The sequence below is a fragment of the Solanum tuberosum genome, unplaced genomic scaffold (genome assembly GCF_000226075.1).
Source record: "Solanum tuberosum cultivar DM 1-3 516 R44 unplaced genomic scaffold, SolTub_3.0 scf00686, whole genome shotgun sequence".
NCBI lineage: Eukaryota > Viridiplantae > Streptophyta > Magnoliopsida > Solanales > Solanaceae > Solanum > Solanum tuberosum.
Genome location: NW_006239596.1, coordinates 52,086 through 72,506, shown reverse-complemented (window position 1 = coordinate 72,506; position 20,421 = coordinate 52,086). Strand labels below are relative to the sequence as shown.

At 34.1% G+C, this 20,421-nt stretch overlaps 3 protein-coding genes across 3 annotated transcripts; 1 reads left to right on the top strand and 2 right to left on the bottom strand.

Moving 5' to 3' along the window:
* Positions 1-501: 501 nt before the first annotated feature.
* Positions 502-2,316, top strand: LOC102587907 (uncharacterized). Its single transcript, XM_015305075.1, has 5 exons — positions 502-581; positions 702-736; positions 1,625-1,795; positions 2,039-2,089; positions 2,273-2,316. The coding sequence occupies exons 1-5, from the start codon at positions 502-504 to the stop codon at positions 2,314-2,316; spliced, it is 381 nt and encodes a 126-aa protein (XP_015160561.1).
* Positions 2,096-8,187, bottom strand: LOC102588232 (MLO-like protein 1). Its single transcript, XM_006366741.2, has 15 exons — positions 8,020-8,187; positions 7,254-7,311; positions 6,902-7,176; positions 6,540-6,656; positions 6,391-6,451; positions 6,215-6,312; positions 5,941-6,015; positions 5,738-5,826; positions 5,578-5,627; positions 5,383-5,423; positions 5,023-5,232; positions 4,857-4,924; positions 4,651-4,711; positions 4,382-4,570; positions 2,096-2,790 (listed from the first exon to the last, which is right to left on the bottom strand). Exons 1-15 carry the CDS (start codon positions 8,143-8,145, stop codon positions 2,608-2,610), a joined length of 1,701 nt encoding a protein of 566 aa, XP_006366803.2. The 5' UTR covers positions 8,146-8,187; the 3' UTR covers positions 2,096-2,607.
* Positions 8,188-13,841: 5,654 nt separating this feature from the next.
* Positions 13,842-18,518, bottom strand: LOC102587584 (oligoribonuclease). The gene is made up of 9 exons (XM_006366739.2): positions 18,415-18,518; positions 16,622-16,752; positions 16,330-16,404; positions 15,640-15,716; positions 15,207-15,288; positions 15,023-15,078; positions 14,554-14,640; positions 14,258-14,348; positions 13,842-14,154 (listed from the first exon to the last, which is right to left on the bottom strand). The coding sequence occupies exons 2-9, from the start codon at positions 16,743-16,745 to the stop codon at positions 14,033-14,035; spliced, it is 714 nt and encodes a 237-aa protein (XP_006366801.1). The 5' UTR covers positions 16,746-16,752; positions 18,415-18,518; the 3' UTR covers positions 13,842-14,032.
* Between the last annotated feature and the right edge of the window lie 1,903 nt (positions 18,519-20,421).

Genomic DNA, 20,421 nt, shown 5'->3' with positions numbered 1-20,421 from the left:
TTAGCCAAAATTAGGTAAAAGTTTGAAAATTATTCCTACAATAATTGACGAACATCAAATTTCTGCTTTACATCTTGCATTAATTTTTCTTCTCAAACAAGGATCAAACATGAATAAGTTTATTATGATTCGAATAAAAACGAATTCAAATAAATTTTTTCGATGATTTACGTCTGCCTATTAGGAGAACACAAGTTAAAAGCTTCAATTCATTTGATTAAGGTCCTGCAAAGAGAAATAATAAAACTTGACGGGTTCTCCTTGAAAATTCTTGAAAAGTTGGGGGATGAAAGTTGAAATTGAAGAGTATGTTCACTCTACCTGAAGCGCGTGACTTCCATTCTTAAAAACCAAAGCAAAATATCACAATCATTCAATCAAAACCCTCAGCATGGACTCATCACACGTTCTCTGATGCGTAGCTGAGAAATATCGCCGGAAGTTCACAGGAAATAAGTGGCGGCGGTGCGTGGCTCTTGTTGAATACCAAGCGGAGATAAGATGCCGGAACATCCGTCTGCAGACTCATCAGCCACCGACAACACCGTAACCGTCAAGCGTTATGCGCCTCCCAATCAGCGGTATCAGAATAATCTTATCATACGAATCGCTCTTTCTAAATCTGGACATATTTCATTGAATTGCTGAGTTTGGATGTGTTTTATTGAATTGATTTAATGTGATATTGTCCTTTGTATCAGGAATCGTTCACTCGGCAGGCGAAAATCTGGAGGAGGTAACTAGTTTTGATAAAGCTAGACTATGTTAATTAATTGAGATTATGTTAAGCTTAATACCTTAGATTTGCAAGGAATGTACTGTTATCACCAAGGCTAATCTCACTTAAATGATAAACACAAGTAAGCTAATAAAATCTGATTGTGTAATTAAATGGTGATCCGTGATCATACATACTAAAATCTGATTGTGTAAGTATCATACATCAGATCTTGCCTGTGTCGATTGCTCCAAATTTGAAAGTGGGAAGTCTGGAAGCTGCGATGAAAGTTGAATTTCCGTGAGATGAGCTAACTCTAGTTGGGAATGAGAGTTGTAAGATTGTTTCCGTACTAGCTGCCAATCAGTGGAAGCTATCCTTTTGATCTTTTAAGCTAGTGTTATAAAGTTGATCACTTCAATGTAACTCCAAATATGTGGCTCTTATTATTATTGTAGCATCAACAAAGTATGCATCTCAGTACAACTGTTAATTTTTAGAAAATGAAGCAGTTTTCTTTTTTCGGTTTTGCTACGGACGCCTTCTATTGGATTTTATAAGTTTTTCTCTAGGGACACTCTGGTATCACGTGTCTTTAGCTGTGATCAACTAGTAGAATTGACCCTTCTTTAAGGTTATACATGGTAGATAACTACAAACTAAGCCAATGTCCAACCCCTGAGAAAACACAGGGGAGGGTAAATACTTCCTAGAATCTGAGTTGACCTATTGACATAGAATAAAATCTTTGAAGTGTGTGATACTCTCAACTGGTCGACTAGTTTTATGTGAGGTATGTTTCGAAGAAATAGATAACTTGTGTTCTTTGCCTACGGATTTTTGGCTGGATTTAGTCTTCTATACTAGGAATCTAGATCGACCTTTCTCTAATGGTTTAGTTTACAGATCGACTTGAAAGAGCTAGCAGCTATGCTAGTGATGGAGAGAAGAACCAAATGAGTGCAGCTAAGTCTGTATCTGATGCTGGTGTCAATCGAGTGAATGAGTATCCTCCAACAAAGTTAATACCGCTACAAGGATGTTGTACAAGCGAAGCTTTTCAGCTACTGAATGACCGTATGTTTTTTTAATCAAATCATGAGCTCCTAATATTATCAATTCCGTTATCTATTTAATCACTTCTATCTCAATTACATTGTCATACCTTCCATATCCTTTACAGTTCTCCCATATTATGATAATAATTAGGTTACCTGCTTCCAGTCTTTTGCATTAACATTGTATGATGCCTCTAGTTACTATGATCAAAATGTCACAAGTGAGAATGATGATGAAGCTTCATCTTTTTTTTTTCTATAGGCTGGGCGGCTGCTCTGAATGCTCACAATAATTTATCAGAAGATTCTCGTGGTAAGTTAAAGGGTGCCTCTCTACTAATCAATTGCTCTGATTTCTTACTTGAATTGCTATGTAGAGAAGTTGTTTGGGATACTTTTTTGCCACGTTTCACATTTCAATTTGTGTTGGAAATGTATATTTTGTGAACATATATATTCACTGCATCATTCATCTATTCTGGTGCTTCTTTTGAAGGTAACATCATATATTCTTTTGGATGGTATGTTGAACAGTTCTAAGCCTGGAATGTGTCTGAGTTTTTGTTTTGTATCATATCATCCACCTCCTGGTTATCCTGAGACCTAAATGCTCACACTTCTAATAAAAGTAATAAAATTGACCCTCATTCATCCCAAAAAGAAAAAATGTTAAAAACTTCTAAGTATGCTTCGAGTATCCTTTCTGGGATTGAGTTCTTATGTGTACTAGCTTCATTCTGACTGGGTAGTAATGCCAAGTTTGAATGGCTTGCCTGGATTTTAGCCTTTATCATCGTTATATGGTAATACCAATTGTCGACGTCCTTGAGTCTAAAATAGGCTTAGAGCAACAAAATGGAATTGTAGGAAACCTACTGATATCATTCTACCACTTTGATTTGGGTTATTTCTTTGTATCATTGAGTAAGTCAGCACATTCTTCTGCGAATCTGGCTTTGATTGTATGGATGAAAACTGCATTGTAGTTCTCGGTGTTAAAAAGGAGTGCAGAAAGTATTGAATTTGTTATCATCTGTTTAATGCGTTCATTGTCTTTAGCTTAGTCGTATATTACTAACTAAGCTTTGATGACTGTGCGGCGTAGGTCAGAAAGAATTCCTAGGAGACATTGAGCATAAATAAATCTCACTTCTATTTGTAATGGACTATGTTTTCAAATAAAATAACAAAAGACACATCTACATGTTTTTTTAAATTTTTTTAATCATATATAATATTGGATTGTCCTACAAAGGTAGGGGTAAGGTCTTTGTATATCCTACCCTCCCCAGACCCCACTTGTGGGATCACACTGGGTATGTTGTTGTATGTGTAATATTGGATTAAGATGAGCTTAAATAGAGCAAAAATGAACAGTAAGGGTTCATATAGTTGCAACTTGCTTGTGATTGAAGTATTATTGTTGTACTCTTCTGATCCCAACTAATTTGGCTGTCGTTCTATTTGCCCAGAAAGGCCTGTAATGTACACAAAAAGATCACCTTGGGGGCATCCTATGCTTCCACATCAAGTAAGAGGCGGTCTGCTTATTCTCTCCCCCCTTCCCTTCCCAGAGTCAACTTTCGATAAATACTGAACATTTATCTTTTGTTTCCAGTTGATGTCACAAGCAGGAGCTGAATCTTCTACTGGCCAGAAGGATTTTCTAAGCAAACTTCAGATGGCTATGCTCAATACACATGTCAATTTCGATGCCTAAATGCTACCCATCAAGTGGTCAAAAACTAAGTTAGGAGTTTCAGAATTATTTGCAATGCAATGTTAGATACCTGTTATCAGCCATCATCAATCCTGAATAACACTACGTATTTAACCTGTTGGAAAAAACTCTACTTGTGCATCATTTAAAAATTGTAATTCTGTACCTTTCCACAATTTTTCTGTTTTTATGTTATTTACACTTTCTAAAAAAAAGTTATGGTGGTGTTGGGGCTAGCTTGTGTGAACTTTTGACTATTTCACCAGCTATGTATCATCTCCCATTAGCACTAGAACAAGCATCCAATAACTTTGCCCATCAAGTTTAGGCAGACAGCAAGTAATTGTCTACTGTTTTTTTTTTAGTCTATGATAGAATTTTGAGCTCTGGTCTTCTATGATTTTTGCTCACTTCATTGAAGTTAGGTCACGCTCATAGGCGTATGCTGCACTAATAACATAGAGAGGGAAGAACCCTCTCCAACTGCGAAAACAGCATTTAGAAATACAATCCAAAGTTGGCAAATTGTGGACAAATGGTACATTTTACTGATATCAAGTGAAACTTAATATATCCAGTTAATTTTACATTAAACTGTCAAGGGAATACATATACAAATCCCCCTTCACCTCAGCAATAGCCTAAGATATATATATATATATATATATATATTATAACTATGCCTCAATCCCAAACAAGTAGAGGTCGACGTTTTGAATTCCACCAACCATGATTCTCCATTTCATTTCATCTTGCACAGTAAAAATCTATAGCTTTTTGGCACTCTTTATCATATACATATATATTCAGTAACTGGTATATTTGATCATACCTAGCTTTTACAAAATATTGTCCAAATGACATGGATCAAAGTGTTAGCTAAACCCCATTTTGAGGGAGATCTTTGTGGTCATTTATAGACATTGGTGATCCAAGAACTGAACCTTCATTTGAACGGGTAGAACTATCTCTACCATACTTATGTCCCTTTTTCTTTTTCACCTTCTCAGCCCATTCCATAAGACAAGCTTGAACATGATTATCGAACATCGATTTCTTATAATGACTCCCCATCTATAATTTCATGTAAAAACAATATTAGGAGAAGGACATTCAGGTTTAAGTTTCATCGATTGGTTCGAGTAAAAACTCACCTGTGTAACTAGAGCATAAAGTGGCAGTGTGCTATAGCTGCATAAAACTTGAATGATTACCCTGGAAAAGATGAAAACCACCTTCATATATGAACGTTAAGGGTCAAGAAATGCAATAAGGGGGTTGGTTCATTTGAATTCCTTTCGTTGAAAAATCACACTGTATATATAAGGATACAAATAGAGGAAGGAGTAGTGAACTCTACCCTATGACAAGCCGAGGAATCACAAAGACATATTTTCCCATAATGCAGGAGTGAAAGCCATATTGGAACTATAAAAAGATAGAAAAAAACATGAAATTAGGAAAGGAGCATTGAAAAATTGTATTGAACACTGAATTGGAATGGTGTTACTTGATTAGTAACTTACCAAAATCCAGAAGAAAAATGCTATTTCAAAAGCATTTTGGAAGAGAATAAAATGTATCAAGAAGAGGATGATTTGAGGGTTATCGAACCAAAAGTGATTATCAGATGGTGTTACAACCAATTCACCTTCTATGGCTACATGTTTCTCAGCAATTTCATGAGCCAACTGTAGAATCACATGCTCCAACTTTGTTCCCACAGCAAGCAGAAGCTGAAATAAACACACGAAAATGAAGAACGAAAAAAAAGCCTAAATTGACAGCTATCACTACAAGTGATCGTTTCCAGAATGTTAGTTTACAGATTTGGAGACTGAAACAATGGAAACTACATAAGTGAAATTTATGATAGGGTTACTCACAATAAAAGGAAAGAAAGCAATCCAGAAATATGTATGCCAACCTGCACAAGCATAATGATGTATCAGCCTTCCCATCACAATAAACGAAAGCACGAAGCACAATAGCATTTTAGTAGGATGTTGATTTAAGTAGAAATCGTAGCAGTGTGGCAAGGTGAACAAGTCTAGCTATTTCAAGTTTGAGCTGGGATATACCGTTAATATTAAGCAACAAGAAGAGGATTACGAATATCCAGAGATACCAACTGCAAAACAAACAAAAGCAAAAGAGCGACAAGTTAATTTGAAGAACCAGCAGGGAGAAACAACATTCTCAGAAAATGTTTAAGAGCTTTAGCATCATCATATCACTTGCCTGATACCAACAACTGTCCTAAAATCGTCTTCCAGTGCACGTATCATGTACCTGTGAAAATTGAATCTTGGATTTCCCCTGCAATGTGTCTACACAAGGAATATGCTTTTACTAATATTATGTATAAGCCAAGTAAAAATCACTACATTGTGAAACAAGAAGCCAGTCTCTATCTAACAACTATGGCAAATGAACATAGTTACCATAATGAATCCCAAACGAAGCGCTCTGTAGTCTGATTCGTTGACAGAAGCATAAAATTGCTTGAAGAAAGAATGCTGCAAATTTTCACCAAAACACAGTAAGTTAGTTAATTAATACTAATACGAATCGGAGAAGAAATGATCATATGAGTCTATCGCGAGTCATTTGAGAACATATGTCAAAACAATCACACAATAGAAGCTTTTTTTTGGCACATGTGGAAATACAAAGATGCCATATTTTTCGCGGAGAATGGGGAGGGGAAGTGCTTACCACCCAACCCAAAATGGCTGATTGTCTACCCATACCCTGAAATCGATTCCTGATGAAATCATGTTCATAGACATGAGTAACTGTTGGTTTCAGATGAGCTGCAAAATGGAACATCAATATTACTAGTAGCTTTACATTTCAACCATTTACTTAATTCCTTTCCTCTTTAGTCATACCATGTTCGGATTCATAATCATCTTTTACGATTGCATCCTCCCATTGCTTCCATTGACGTATCTAGGCCATTATTAAAAAGTTCACAAATAATCAATCAGCCCGAAGGACAAAGTAAAAGAAACTTAAGCAGAAAAGCTTAGTAACTGACCTTTGCTCCTCCAAATACAATAGTCAGAACAGAGAATGTCACATGCACAATAGCTAGGACAAATATAAAAACATGAAGATGATGCAACGCCTCAAGAGATAGTAACGGAACCTTATTCTGAAAAAACAACGAAAAGTATTATATAAGAATTAAACACAAGAATAGCACATAAACACCAATGTTTGAAGTTATATTGTCTAATATAAAAGGAAAAAATTCACTTTTAACACAAATACAGGGGGTGAGCCAAAGTTACTGGATTCTGCCAAACTCGTAACTTGCAAACTAACAAGAAACAGATATAACAGAACATCGCCAAAGCAAAGTATATAGCTGGAAGTTAAGAGCAATGACTTAAGTACTTTATGATGGCAGTAACCCTCAGCAGTCATTGTTTCTTCGGCAAGCAAATGTCGTTGATGGTGAGGACCAGCATGATAGTGAACCGTCTGATTGTTAACATGAGGCTCTTCATGAGTCGGAGGTGGAGATGGAGTTGGAGATGAAAATGAAGTATGCTCCAACGGTAACGCGCAGGGAAGTAAGTGTGTTACAACACGAGGAGGCACACAAATTTCGACAATGCGACTTTGAAATACCGTTAACAGCAGGGAAATAAACCCCAACAGCATCAACTCTGCACATAATACACATTCACAAAATAGTTCATATATAAATGTAACCTTAATTGATCAATGTTGTATATTTTCTAACCTTCTTTAACTTTCTGTAGGGCTTCATAGAGATGCTTTTGTTTCTTCCTCTTCAGACGCTGCACCAGTAGCAAAGCCAGAGATTTCGTTAAGAGTGTTCAAGGTTCAATACATATGTATGAAAATAATTTTGACCTATATACCTAATTAGTAAAGTATAATTTTCTGATAGATATATGTTTAACTGACCACCTTTCACTCTATGTTGCTAAGCTATGTATTAGTTGCATATATCACAAAAAAATGGAACTTGAGCAAACCAACGACCAATAATAACAATCACATTTCAAAGCCTAAACAAGTTCGGATCCGCTATATTAATATATTCCTTATACCATTCCACTTGTAAACCGTTTCATAACATGGAGAAATAGAAAATGAAAAATAAAAAGATGGAATCTTAGCCAAATGTTGAAATTCAAATTAACTGCAAAGAAAAGAGAGAAAACAAAGACATTATGTTTCATAAAGATCCTGTTTTTATTATTGTTATCGTTATATATATATATATATATATATGTTGATTTCTTAACAATAGAGAGATTCAAACATGACAATAAAATGCAATAAACTCTTTTAAGAAAAAAACACCTGTGCACTAAGCTTCAGCTATGCACATGGTCCAAGAAAGGACTAGACCACAAGTACAAACCTTACCCAGCATTTTTGCAAAAATCTTTTATATAACCATATTGCACATTCATATGACAAATAATTATAATAACCGAAAAATTGTTAATTTTTTTTAGAATAGAATAAAAATATACCTTCCCAGCATAATGGATGAGACGTTCAACAGCTAGAGAAATTGAAACAATGACGGTGCATACAGCAGCAACCACCCATGTTGGTGTAAATTCCAATGAACCTTCATCCTCTCCACCTCCATCCATATATTATTTTTTCTCCGGTTTAAGTTCTGGTAAATTATTTCATGAAAGACAAATATGATAATTAATTATATATTAATGAAATGAAACAGAGAAAAACGAATCACACCCACAATAAATTGGGGGAGTGATTATGAAATGATTGATTATCAAGAAAAGAAATGAAGATTTTGGAAGAAAATTGCCAAAAAAGAAGAAGATATGGTTATATTTTCCCACAACGTGGTTTGCATGAATGATGTTTGATGTGTTTTTATTAATTTCGTTGTCATGAAATGATATTAATATGTGTCTCTCGTTTTATGAGGTTTATAAAGGTAGGTATTAATTTTATTTTAAAAAATTGCGATTGAAATATTATCACAGCTATTACATTTATAATATTTAAGTTACATTTATACTATTCTTTTTAGACTGTTCCAAAATAAATCGCACACTTTAAATTGAGTTAACAAGTTGCTGGCCCAAAAAGATTTTTTGAATAACGTGTTCTGAAAAAAAAACAAAAAAACAAGAATAGTTTTCTCTTGCATCAAACACACCCTGTATGTCTGACCCGTTTTGTGTCAAGCTTGTGACGTTTATAAACGCAGACATTAATTTAATTTAAGTGGAAAATATTTTGACCAAAATATCACAAGTAATATATTTATAATACTTAAACAAGTGGGGTTATTGAGTTAGTAACCTGCTGACCCAAAAATATTTTAGCTTGGATACCTTAAAGGTGGGATCATTTGCATTTTTGCAACTATTTTATGTTGGTCTACATAAGTTCGATTGTTATAAGTATAGTGTTCTTCATGTAATGGGAAAATTTGATAATCTGGAGAAGGAGGGCAAAGAGAGGGAAGAGGTAGAATATATGATTCTTTTTTTTGTTATGATGATACAATAATATTAAGTATTATTGAAGTGGAAAAATTTCCCTTATAAAAAGTATCCAAATATAAAGAACCAACAAAATAATATGGTTCTCTACAAATTGGATCTATACATGATGTATGTTGTCGTTAATCTTTCAGATTTTTGTTTCTCAATGGTGCACCAAAAGATAACAACAGATAGATGCATTCATCAATAATGGTCCATCCTGAATCAGTTTAATAGGCAGCTCACATGTGCCTTTTGATTATCATGAAATTATTCAAAAAGGTGATTCGACTTTCAAAATTTTGAGAAAATTATAACTTTTACAATGAAACCCGCAAGAGTGGTCCTTTGTTGAGCAAATGATATCCCAAATGAGGGTCATAGGTTCAAAATCTCCTGCACGCTTTCTTAGTAGAACTCATAGTATAGATCTTGCCTAGTACAATTTTACAAGAGTGAGACGGAATTATCAGGATTGTGATTGCGAGTTCCCTTGTCAACAACAAAAAAAAAACATCTATTTCAATGACATTACTATTGGATCAGCTCCCTCCTACATAACATGGTTTGATCCATCCTTAGATGAAAGGGACAGGGTAACAAAATATTGCTTAATCTAAGGCATAACCAACAATTAAAATGAAACTCATGGTGATCTGTTAAGGAAAAAGAAACAAGAAGATAAAATAACAAAGTGCACTCACATAGCCATCCCACTGTAGGGGTCGACCCCGTCGCCTGCTGAAGTGTCAACAGGAAAATTTCGAGAGAATTTCAAAGACACATTTAGAGAGAGTGGCTCTCTCTTAACTCCAATGATTGCCATTCCCAATTCTTCATTAGTTACACGACAGATGGCGACAAACGTTTCATTATCCAGGTAAAACAAAAGTGGAATATAAACTAAGTATTTAGGATCCAAAAAAAGTTGCCAAGTTAATTCTCCTTCAAGACTATTCGATTGAAACCATCTCATCTGAACATAATCATACCCATATAAGCACAGGTCATTGTTGAGCCAATACAAAGTTGAGTCACACACAACCGCCTTGATATTATTGGCAATATAGGATAGAGTTTCACCACCGGCACATTGTTCGAACAGATCCGATCCTGCCAATTTCATGTTAGGATGATGTAATTCCTCCTCGTGAATCCACTTCTCCTCATGGAGATCATAAAGGAGCAAAAGACCAGTGAATACTATATAAAAGACTATGGTTGTTTTATCCATAACAGCATGGATTCCAAAAGCAGAAAGGCTTTCATCAATATTACTACTATGTTGTGTGAGTTTGGGCAGGTAAGTCCATGTTTGGGAGTCAAGATTGTAATATTCACCCAAATATGTCCAATCAGGGCTCTCACATTTGCAGTCCGGTATAAGCTTATTGCCGCTGATGACATAGATCTTCCTACCGAAGGCAAACACAAATGGATTATACCAGCGAAGATTCCTGTGAGGTAATATGAGTTCCCAGGTAGAATTAGAATTTGTGGTTGGAGTAAATTTATTCAAGTTCATACCGACGGTGAATGGGCTGTATTCTCCCTTCATTCCTCCGATGCAGTAGATGCATTCATCAATAACGGTCCACCCTACCGACTTTTCAGCGGTGAAATTGGCAATCGAAGAAAGTCTTTCCGGCAAGCAATTTAAATCAATCCTATAGTATTCACCGAATCCATTGCAGAAATAAATCACTCCTCGATAACCGGCGCCGATTTCCATTGAAACTGAATTAGGCGAAGAGATACGATACTTGTCTAGGGTTTTTATGCTATTTTTTTTCCCGGTAAATCACACCAACCACTAGTTATCTTTGAATATATTGTATTTGCCTCCAAATACATTATACATAGCGAATATATCTCGTCCGTCTTTCTTTATTTATGTTTTCACAATAAAAATTTCATATGCATGTATATATCCAAAATCAATTTCATCTAAAAAATCCGATATCAATTTCGTTTGTATATCTGAAATCAAATATTTAATGTATTTTCGTATCATAATATTCTACAAATTATCAAAAGGTTGTAACCGTAAGTTCCCTTGTCAACAAATATATATATTTGAATGGCATTACTATTGGATCAACTCTCTTCTATGTAACATGATTGGATCCATTCTTAGATGAAACACAATGATAACAAAAATTGTTAAATAGAATGTATAACCATTGAAATACACTAGTTTCTCCAAACAAAAAAAATGATAATCGAGCAAATTCTCTTCTTTCAAGCATAGACCCTTCATACTTAAATGAATCTTCTTTCCAAGTTTCATGTTATTATTTCCTAAGTTTTTTGTATTTATTGTAGTTTCTAAGTTACATTATGACATTATGACTGATCATATTTCTGAGCATCAGTATAGCTTGTTTTGTGAAAAAATATGTTTCGGTCATATATCCAGCAACTTCGATGCAATATTTTTACGGTCAAAATACGCTACACTTCTTTGAAACTATGGCCAACAGAAGAAAGATGTCAGAGCCATTAGTGAGAGGGAGGCACCTCCAAGGCATAACATGTCTCGCATAGTTCGCGAGGATAGTGAAACAATTGAAATACAATAGTTGTTTATTTTTAGGCTCGCTAATCTTATTTAGTTCTAAATTATTTTGTCTACTATACATTTATCTTTTTGTAGTAGTTTGTTATGCAAAGTCATTGTTTTAACCTCATGAAGTTTTGATTTATCATTAAAAAAATTGACATATATTATTCATTTTAGTGTATACTATATTTTTTGAATTCCATTTCTTGCATTCTATTTTATATCTCTCCGTAGAGTACTGATTACAACTGGTTATGGTTGAAAATAAACTAAAAGAAGTTGGGGGTCGTTAGTGTATGCCAAAAAGGTTTCTAGTTCATCATAATTGTATATCAACTAGTTTTGTATTTCATTTTGCTCGTCTTGTATTTAAGTTTTCACTTTGTATGTCAAAAAGGTTTCTAGTTCTTTTTAATTTTGTATTCATCCAAACAATATACAAACGAGGTTTGTATTCTATGTATTTGATTATTTTGAAATTCAATTTTAAAATCATACAACTTTGTATTTCTTCTAAATTAATTAGTCATCACAATTATATACCTTGAATTTTATATTTAACACATCATTAAGTTTTACATTCGTTAACAGTACTATTTGTATCAAGTTACAAAATGTATGTCTTTGCTATCGTACTTGTATTCTTTTGATCAAAATTATATCCCTTTCATTACAATTGTATTATATGACCGACAACATATTTGTATCCTTATCAAAATTATTTGTTGTATTTCAATCAAACAATTACAAAAATACAGTATAGTTATTATAGCTTTTTGGATATGAATACCATTTTATGGAGAGAAAAAAAAACAAAAACAACAGTCACAGAAGAAAAAAAACGATCTTCAACTAACTACATCCATTCTTATTTTGTATCAATCAATCTAAAATTAAAACACTCCACCAAAATTAATTTTTCCCACCTTGTTCATAATACATACAATTTACAAGAAAGCTAAATACGTTTTACAATTATCAAAATTTTTCATACCCTTTCTATAATCACTTTGAAAACAGATTAAAGATCCAACAATTAACTAATTATATCCAGTTAAATTTGTATGTCACCGATTATATCAAAGTCCCAATGGCAGATTCCTTCTACAAATCTGGTTGGCAACAAACTTTGGACCTGTTCGTTTCTAAATCTTCTTCCCAAACAGAAAAAAATAATTTAAACGAATTCACTTCATCAGAGATTGAGTATTATCAATGGAAACTTAAAAATCGATATTGATAAATTTCATCAACAAGGGGACGCTGCTTTGTGTGTATTTTTGAATTTGTAACTGATGAGAATTCTAAGTGATATGTTCCTTTTTAAAAATATTCTCTCCCCTAAATTTCTCCTTTCTGTTAATAAATATTTGTATTCTTTCAATTAAAACAAATAATAAAAACATAAATCAGATACATAACAAACTAAAATATTGACATTTTAAATAAATATTGAAAGTGTGGCTAAGGGGTCCTATTAAATACTAAAATATTGACATTTTGAAATTTTTTCCATAAAATTATACTAAATAATATAAATAAAGTGAATTATGGGGTCCACTATTCTTTAAGCTCATCATATCCAAAAATAAAAATAAAAATTCGAACATCATTCTTCTTCAACTTCAAACACTTTTCTTCTAAATTGAAAATTTTATCAAAATTATATCTCTCGAATTGGCAAAAAGAAAATTTGCTGAAACATTTTTGTCAGAAAATTTGATTCGCTAAGTACAAATATAATTAAATTTATATATATTCAAAATGATTTTTGTAAAAATATTCGAAATGATGTTCATGTTTGAATGTACTTTAATACAATTTCAAAAGTGAAAATTGAGTTAAAAATAGATTATTTTTAAAAAGTAAATAATTTTTATGTTTAAATGGATATTAAAAGCAGAAGTTAAAAAGAAATGAATTAGCAAGATGAAAATTTTAAAATACGATAAATGAAAAATGGTTTAATCCTATGATAAAAATACGAATTATATTCGTATTTAAATTTGACTATTAATATCTTAGGTAATTATTTATTCATAAAAAAATATTTTTATTTATATTATAAAAATATAAGGAGTAATTGAATTGATTTTCAAAATATTATATTCCTTCAATTTTATAATATACGAGTCAAAGCAGGAAAACACAAACAAATGTACGAGTCAATAAACATTTCAAAATTGTTTTTTATGAATGAGAAAAACCGATAATAGGTCAAGTGCGCTTAAAGTTAACAACATGCCAAATAGGGACACAATCGTGGAGCTCTAAGTTGGAACTCAATATGATACCCAATAATGTGATAGTATAAAATCAGTTTGTCAAACATGGCTGAGTTCATAATTTAGAACAAAAGACCTTTTTACATCTAAAATCCAAGAATCACTTTACACTGGCAGGTAACACCACATCTTAGGAATCATAATCATGAGATCAGAGTTTCATTCACTGTCACTTTTTAGACTTGGAGGCTTTGAATATGTGCTCCTTGAAGTATTTAAGTTCAGCTATGCTCTCCTTAATGTCATCCATAGCTCTGTGCTTGTTTTGCTTTTTAGGAGCCTTCCTGTTGTCTAATTCAAAATACCAGCAAAACACAACATGTAAAACTCCCCAACCTAACTGATGTATACATTGGATGGATCAGATAAACCTAAAAATGCAGTGTAGTTTTACCTCTTGGATACCAACGAAAACACAGTGCCTTTACGCTGCTGACGTCAACAAGTACATGCGAAAACAAACTTGCCAAATTTGGCATAAACTTCTGTAACAAATAAATTAGAAAGAGAAGGGTGAATAACTGGTGATGTTATATGCCTCAACGTTGAAAGGCTGACTATAGTAAGAAATATAGAATAATCCTGAAGTTCAGTGGAACGACCACCTAAAAGATATAGAAACCACATGCATCTATTGTAGAATAGTTCCTCAAAATGGTATCTATAGATTCAGACAAACACACACCATACCTTCAGAAAAAGAAGATCCGTATAGATTGAATTTCCTGCGAGCAGTGGTGTATACGTCCTTATATTTCTCTTGACAAATTCAACAACCTGCACGATGTGAGGGAAAAAGGAATATTAATCCAAGAAGCCAACTTGTAGAACCCAGGGCACATGAGGAATGTATGTGAATCACATGCCATCTTATTAGGCAAAAGGGCGAGAAAGGTGTGGATGTCTGTGGGTTCTTTTAAATCCAGAATTGTCATGCAGCCCAATCATGGCAACAATATCAAACATATAGCTAAAAACTTGGTATGTGATAACATTCTAAATCTAAATTCATTTGAAGAAATCATATGATCCTCTTAGTCTGAAAGCAAAGGATACTGTCCACGACAGAAGCATATTAGAAACTCTTCGAGGACTGTCTTAAAAGCTTGTCAAACAAGCTTAAAAACATTTTTTGGGCTTATTAAAGGGAATACGATACCTGCTTCTCAGCTTCTTCTTCAGTGATGGTACTCTCGAGCACCTTCTGAGTCAAACCTAAATCACATTAAGTTTCATCTTTGAACTAACATTAGAATCAACAAAATGTACTCTATAGTGAAATGCTAGTCGTATTTCTCATGAGGCAATCCTATACCCTCATGCATACACATTAAGCCACTTACCACTTGCTGCATGATGGCTCTGACACCATTCTCCCATATTGTCCAGACACTCCTTGGTTTGATGTATAACTAAATCAGGACCCTATTTTTGAAAGCACAAAATGAATTTCTGTTGGTAGAAGGATGAGAAAATATTGAAGAGATATATAGGACGAACAAGTGATCATGCACAGCAAAATTCTAATGATAGAGAAGGTAGACAAAATTCTGTAAATTACAGAGAAGGATATTACCACCCTAGAGCAAACTCAGCAAAGTGGAGAAAGAATTTTTATCAGCCAATTGGCATTATGGTTATAAGTACCATATACATTACTTTAGATCTCTCCTCCTAACTTCGAACTTTACTGTAATATTCAATCATTATGATGTTAACAGAGTGCAAAACTAGAATAGAAATATGGGATAAGTTAGAAAGGTGAGACAATTTTACCTCAATTGATTTGGTCAAGTTTCCATCAGTAATTATACAAGCAATCTCCAATATCCTTTCAACTTCAATATCCAAACCTACACAGGAAGGAAATGTCAAAAGAAAATTATACTACCAAATTTTCATCTTCAGAGTATTTTTGGAGATGTACAATGCTGCTATTGTTTGGAGATGTACAATGCTGCTATTGTTTGGTGCATCAGGATGTAAGATGAGCAAGACAATGTATGTGTCCAGCTTATGTTTGGATCAAGTTGATTGACCCTACAATTCTCCAGCTTACGTTTGAGATGTGGCCATATTTTCAATTTAATTGTATTGGCAACTCTATACTCAAGGGAATCTCATCCTCCAAGTCTATGTACTAAGCAAGTATTATGTGCCACCTAACATAATCCAAGATCCATTGTTAGTGACACAATGATAGTTTAGAGATTAAGGACCTAAGGATTCCTTGGTATCCAAGAAGAGAATCTAAAGAGAGGTGAATCTGGTACAATTATTGAATGAAATTTGGCAGAACCCATATATATTAGGACAACAGAATTATTATCTTTCAGGATAACCAATAGCAATATCTATATTTTATGCAAATAGTGATTAAGGATGTGCAAAATATGTTAATTGATGTGCTTCAGTATGTGTCTTTAAGAACCAAACCAATTTCACAAGTCATGAACTAATAATTACCAGTCATCTCAAGGTCAATCCATACAAGTGGCAATTCGTACTCTCCTGAGTTGTCATCTTTTTCCTTGGCTTTACCTGCAGAGTTCACAAATTGTCATTTTCTCGCAGGGATAGTTAAATGTTTGAGTTTCTGGTACTAAATGAATACTGAGGACAAGGGATTAACTATTATTCCCTCCTTTTCCTATTGACCATTCAATTATTGAACTATTCTTTTTCAACACACCTATTGATCTACAAATCTTAGTATGATGCAGACACATATTAACAAATTCTGCTACCCAGCCGTTACCTCTTCCATTTACTGTCTCAGTTTCCCCAACAGTTTCTGTGTCATCCTGGCTATCAGCGACATCCAAATTCAGACATGAGAAGCCATTAGAGAGTTGATTCATTTTGTTGAAGCCTTTGATCATCAAGCTCCTAAGGAATGAAAAATAGGTTAATGTTGAACGATGATGTTTTTTACCTTAGGAACTAAAATAAATAAATCAAAGAAAACACTTGTTTCTGCGAAGGTGGGTACTCTAACTTCTGAGACAGATCAACTTTTTAAGAATCACTGAAAAATCATGCTTAGTTGCACTCATCATGTCAAGTTCCACCATAGAGAACCCAAGTTAGTAATAAAGCATAAAATATAACACAACTCCTCCCATCACCATCCTGTTAATCATGAATAGGTCTCTGGAATACTCAATGCTTCTTCTCGATTGCACAAGAATATCCAGACAGATGGGAGAAGAATATTCACTGGCATGCTAAGAGAATGAGTTGACAAATAAAACACGAAAGAAGGGAATACGAACAGCAGCAAACCCTTGGCTTATATCACTTTTCTATGTAGAATTATGCATATATTGTTTCGATAACCATGGTGTCCGGGTTAGCTTGCACACACCTTGACTAAATCCACAGAATACCTCCCAAGCTCCCACCATCAATAAGTAAGTAACTCTGTCCACCGAGATTAGGACAAATGGAAAGAAATCAGCTAGTGCTTTTGTCTCTCTTGGGATTCGGACCTGAGAACTTAGCATATTTTGTTGCTTTTAAGATTTTTCTCTGCCTCGTAGAGCAGCTACATGTTACCGCTGGAACATGATTATGCTCCCTCATAGTCACACTATTTTACCTTACACTTGTTGTTTCCTTCGACAATCTATTTGAATTGATAGAAATTAAGCATTAACGTCCAACAACCATAATCCAAAGAGCACACAAAATCCCAAATGAATAAAAGGAGCTCGCTCTGCTGTCAGGAAGAGCCCTTGATCAATTGTCATTCAGCAAATGTATCACCACAAATGAAGATCTAGCATTACCAGGCGGACAAGGGTACTATAGCAAAGCCCCCTCAGAACAAGTGCAGAGGGTTAGATACGGTATGACAAAACCTATTTTGAAGGGTTACAAAAAGCTGTCCTATAAGAGACTAAGTAGAGAACAATGCTCTCTATCTTGTACTCATATGCACATCTACTTACTCATCAATGTCTCTTTACTAAAATCATATCATATATATGACACTTCCTCAAAACCCATACTCCCATCAGCTTTCAAGTAGGTAAAGAAATCGAAGCTTAGTAACATCAGATATTGGCAATATAAACACACACAAAAACACAAAGCAATCATAGGTGTGAAGTAGCTACAGCTCAAACCCTATATTTGTATTTTAAAATCCACTCAATATACATAAATAACTTATCAAGAATCAGTAAACTACATTTTCTAGAAGCCAAAACCGATAAACTCAAACTTCTAGCTTCGCCTCTAGGTGAAGTGCTACTCTTCATCTTTTCTTTTTCTGTTTCTTATTTCTATTAACAGTACTCTGTATCTACTACTAACTTAAAAAACTGAAACCCCTTATGGTTCTGAAGCCCCAGAATGTTGAAAAGTGAAAAAAATGAAATAAAGCAAGAATTAAAAAACAGTTCTTGATTCAAAAAAGTAGTATGTCATTTTATCAAACACGTAATAATCATTCTGACATAGATACAAATAGTTGTATTGATGTATCTATACATAGAGCTGTGAGTAAGAATAAGGCCGTGAGGAGGCGGAGGAAGGGGAGTTTACCGGCAACGGGGTCGTCGGAGGTGGCTTCAGTGCTCGAACAGTGTTGACTGGTCAGAAAAAGACTAAAAAGTTGAGACAGTACAATATTAGTATTTCTTTGAAAATGTAGGGGTTAAGTGGGCCGTATGTCTTTTTCGGGTCATTCCCCCAAATGTCTCTCGGGACAATGAATTAAGGGTTATAAAAAAGTTTCAAAATTAGGGATTGGTGACTCAAGTCTTAAGTATTGAGTAGGGGTGACAATTTTTAAATTAAGAATTAAGGGATTGAATTTTTCATCCCTAAGTTTCTTTATTTTACACTTTAGTCCATCAATAATAAGAAATTGAGGGGAAAAAGGGTACCAAAGGTTCACTTTTTCCCTTTTCCTCTCTTGCGTATTCTTCCATTGTTGGGGACCATTGTTGCTTCTCTTCTTCTTCATTCTTCTTCTCCATCATCATTCTTCTTCTTCTTCTTGTTCATCATCTTCTGGTTGTTCATCATTTTTTTCTTCTTCAGTTGATATTTATATTGTACTGCTGCTTTCAAACCAATTTTCATTCATATATCATTGGGCATTACATCATAGGTGATTTTTGTAAGTAAACTAATGATTTTTACTCGAATTTTTCATTTTGATATTTTGAGTGTTTCTTAAAAAATTACAGTCGCGTACCCAACAGGTAAGTCATCTGTTGCAACAGATAGATTACCTGTTGGATACATATTACAGTACCATGTCAAGCTGGACTGAATCAGAAGTTTATCCCAACAAATAAGTCATTTATTGCAATCGATGAGTCATTTGTTGCACCAGATGAGTCATCTGTTGCAACAGAGTGCTTACCTGTTGGATACATATTACAGTACCATGTCAAGCTGGACTGAATCAGAAGTTTATCCCAACAAATAAGTCATTTATTGCAATCGATGAGTCATTTGTTGCACCAGATGAGTCATCTGTTGCAACAGAGTGCTTACCTGTTGGATACATATTACAGTCAACAGATGGCTTACCCGTTGAATACATGTTACAGTACCAGGCCAAACTAGGACAAAACCAGAAATTTATCCAAACATACAGGTCATATATTGCAACAAATTAATTACATAATGCAACAGATCAATTACCGGTTGAAACAGATGACTCATCTGTTATAATAATTGACTTACATGTTAGATAAGCTTATGGTTCTGGACATGTATCCAACAAGTGAATCATCTGCTGCAACGGATGACCTACTTGTTGCAATAGATGATTGACTTGTTGGTACAATGATTGTGCATATGATTTTTAATTGTAATAGCCACTCAACTTTACTATACAATCATCATTAAATATTTTTAATAGATTCCTTTAGGTACCATTAATGGAAGAATCAATAACAATAGTTGTTGATTGTTATGGTGAATGGATTGAGAAGAACAATATATTTATTTGGCGTTGGAAGGATGGTGACATGTCAGAGTCAATATTGATGACCGTCCAAAGGGATATTTTGTATAATGATTTTGTGAACTCAATCATTAGCTATTGTGGACTAAATTGTCAACCAAATGATCTTGTCATCAGTTACATGCACAAGTCATTTGAAAATCAGAGGTCCCTACCTTTTAAGATAAGCAATCAACTTCGTTTACGTGCTTATCTGAGTGATGCAACTAGGTTCGTTTTAAAGGTGTACGTTGCTGAAAAATCGATAGAGAATGAAAATGTAAAACAAGACCAACAAAATCTGTTAAATGATGAATTGAATGGGATGAACATGAATATTTCAGATGATGAGATTAGACATGATATGGAGGAGTACCAAACACCAACACTCATTGTTGATATAGGAGGCAGTTCTCAGTTAAAACAGTTGAACAATCTTCAAGATGATGAGACAGGTTTTTACATAGGAATGACATTCAAGAACAAAGAAGAACTAGTCACTTCATTGCATATTGCTTGCTTGAAAAAAGATTTTCGACTTGCAAAGGTGATTAATTCGCGTAGTGTGCATTGTTTTAAATGCGCATATC

Coding starts and splice junctions, on each gene's coding strand:
- LOC102587907 (XM_015305075.1), top strand. CDS start 502: ATGCCGGAACATCCGTCTGCAGACTCATCAGCCACCGACAACACCGTA. Junction 582..701: donor TATGCGCCTCCCAATCAGCG/GTATCAGAATAA, acceptor CCTTTGTATCAG/GAATCGTTCACTCGGCAGGC. Junction 1,796..2,038: donor TTTTCAGCTACTGAATGACC/GTATGTTTTTTT, acceptor TTTTTTCTATAG/GCTGGGCGGCTGCTCTGAAT.
- LOC102588232 (XM_006366741.2), bottom strand. CDS start 8,145: ATGGATGGAGGTGGAGAGGATGAAGGTTCATTGGAATTTACACCAACA. Junction 5,233..5,382: donor TTGCTTTCTTTCCTTTTATT/GTGAGTAACCCT, acceptor TGTTTATTTCAG/CTTCTGCTTGCTGTGGGAAC. Junction 4,571..4,650: donor TTTATGCTCTAGTTACACAG/GTGAGTTTTTAC, acceptor ATGAAATTATAG/ATGGGGAGTCATTATAAGAA.
- LOC102587584 (XM_006366739.2), bottom strand. CDS start 16,745: ATGATCAAAGGCTTCAACAAAATGAATCAACTCTCTAATGGCTTCTCA. Junction 15,289..15,639: donor ACTTGACCAAATCAATTGAG/GTAAAATTGTCT, acceptor TTTCAAAAATAG/GGTCCTGATTTAGTTATACA. Junction 14,641..15,022: donor AAGAAGAAGCTGAGAAGCAG/GTATCGTATTCC, acceptor CACATCGTGCAG/GTTGTTGAATTTGTCAAGAG.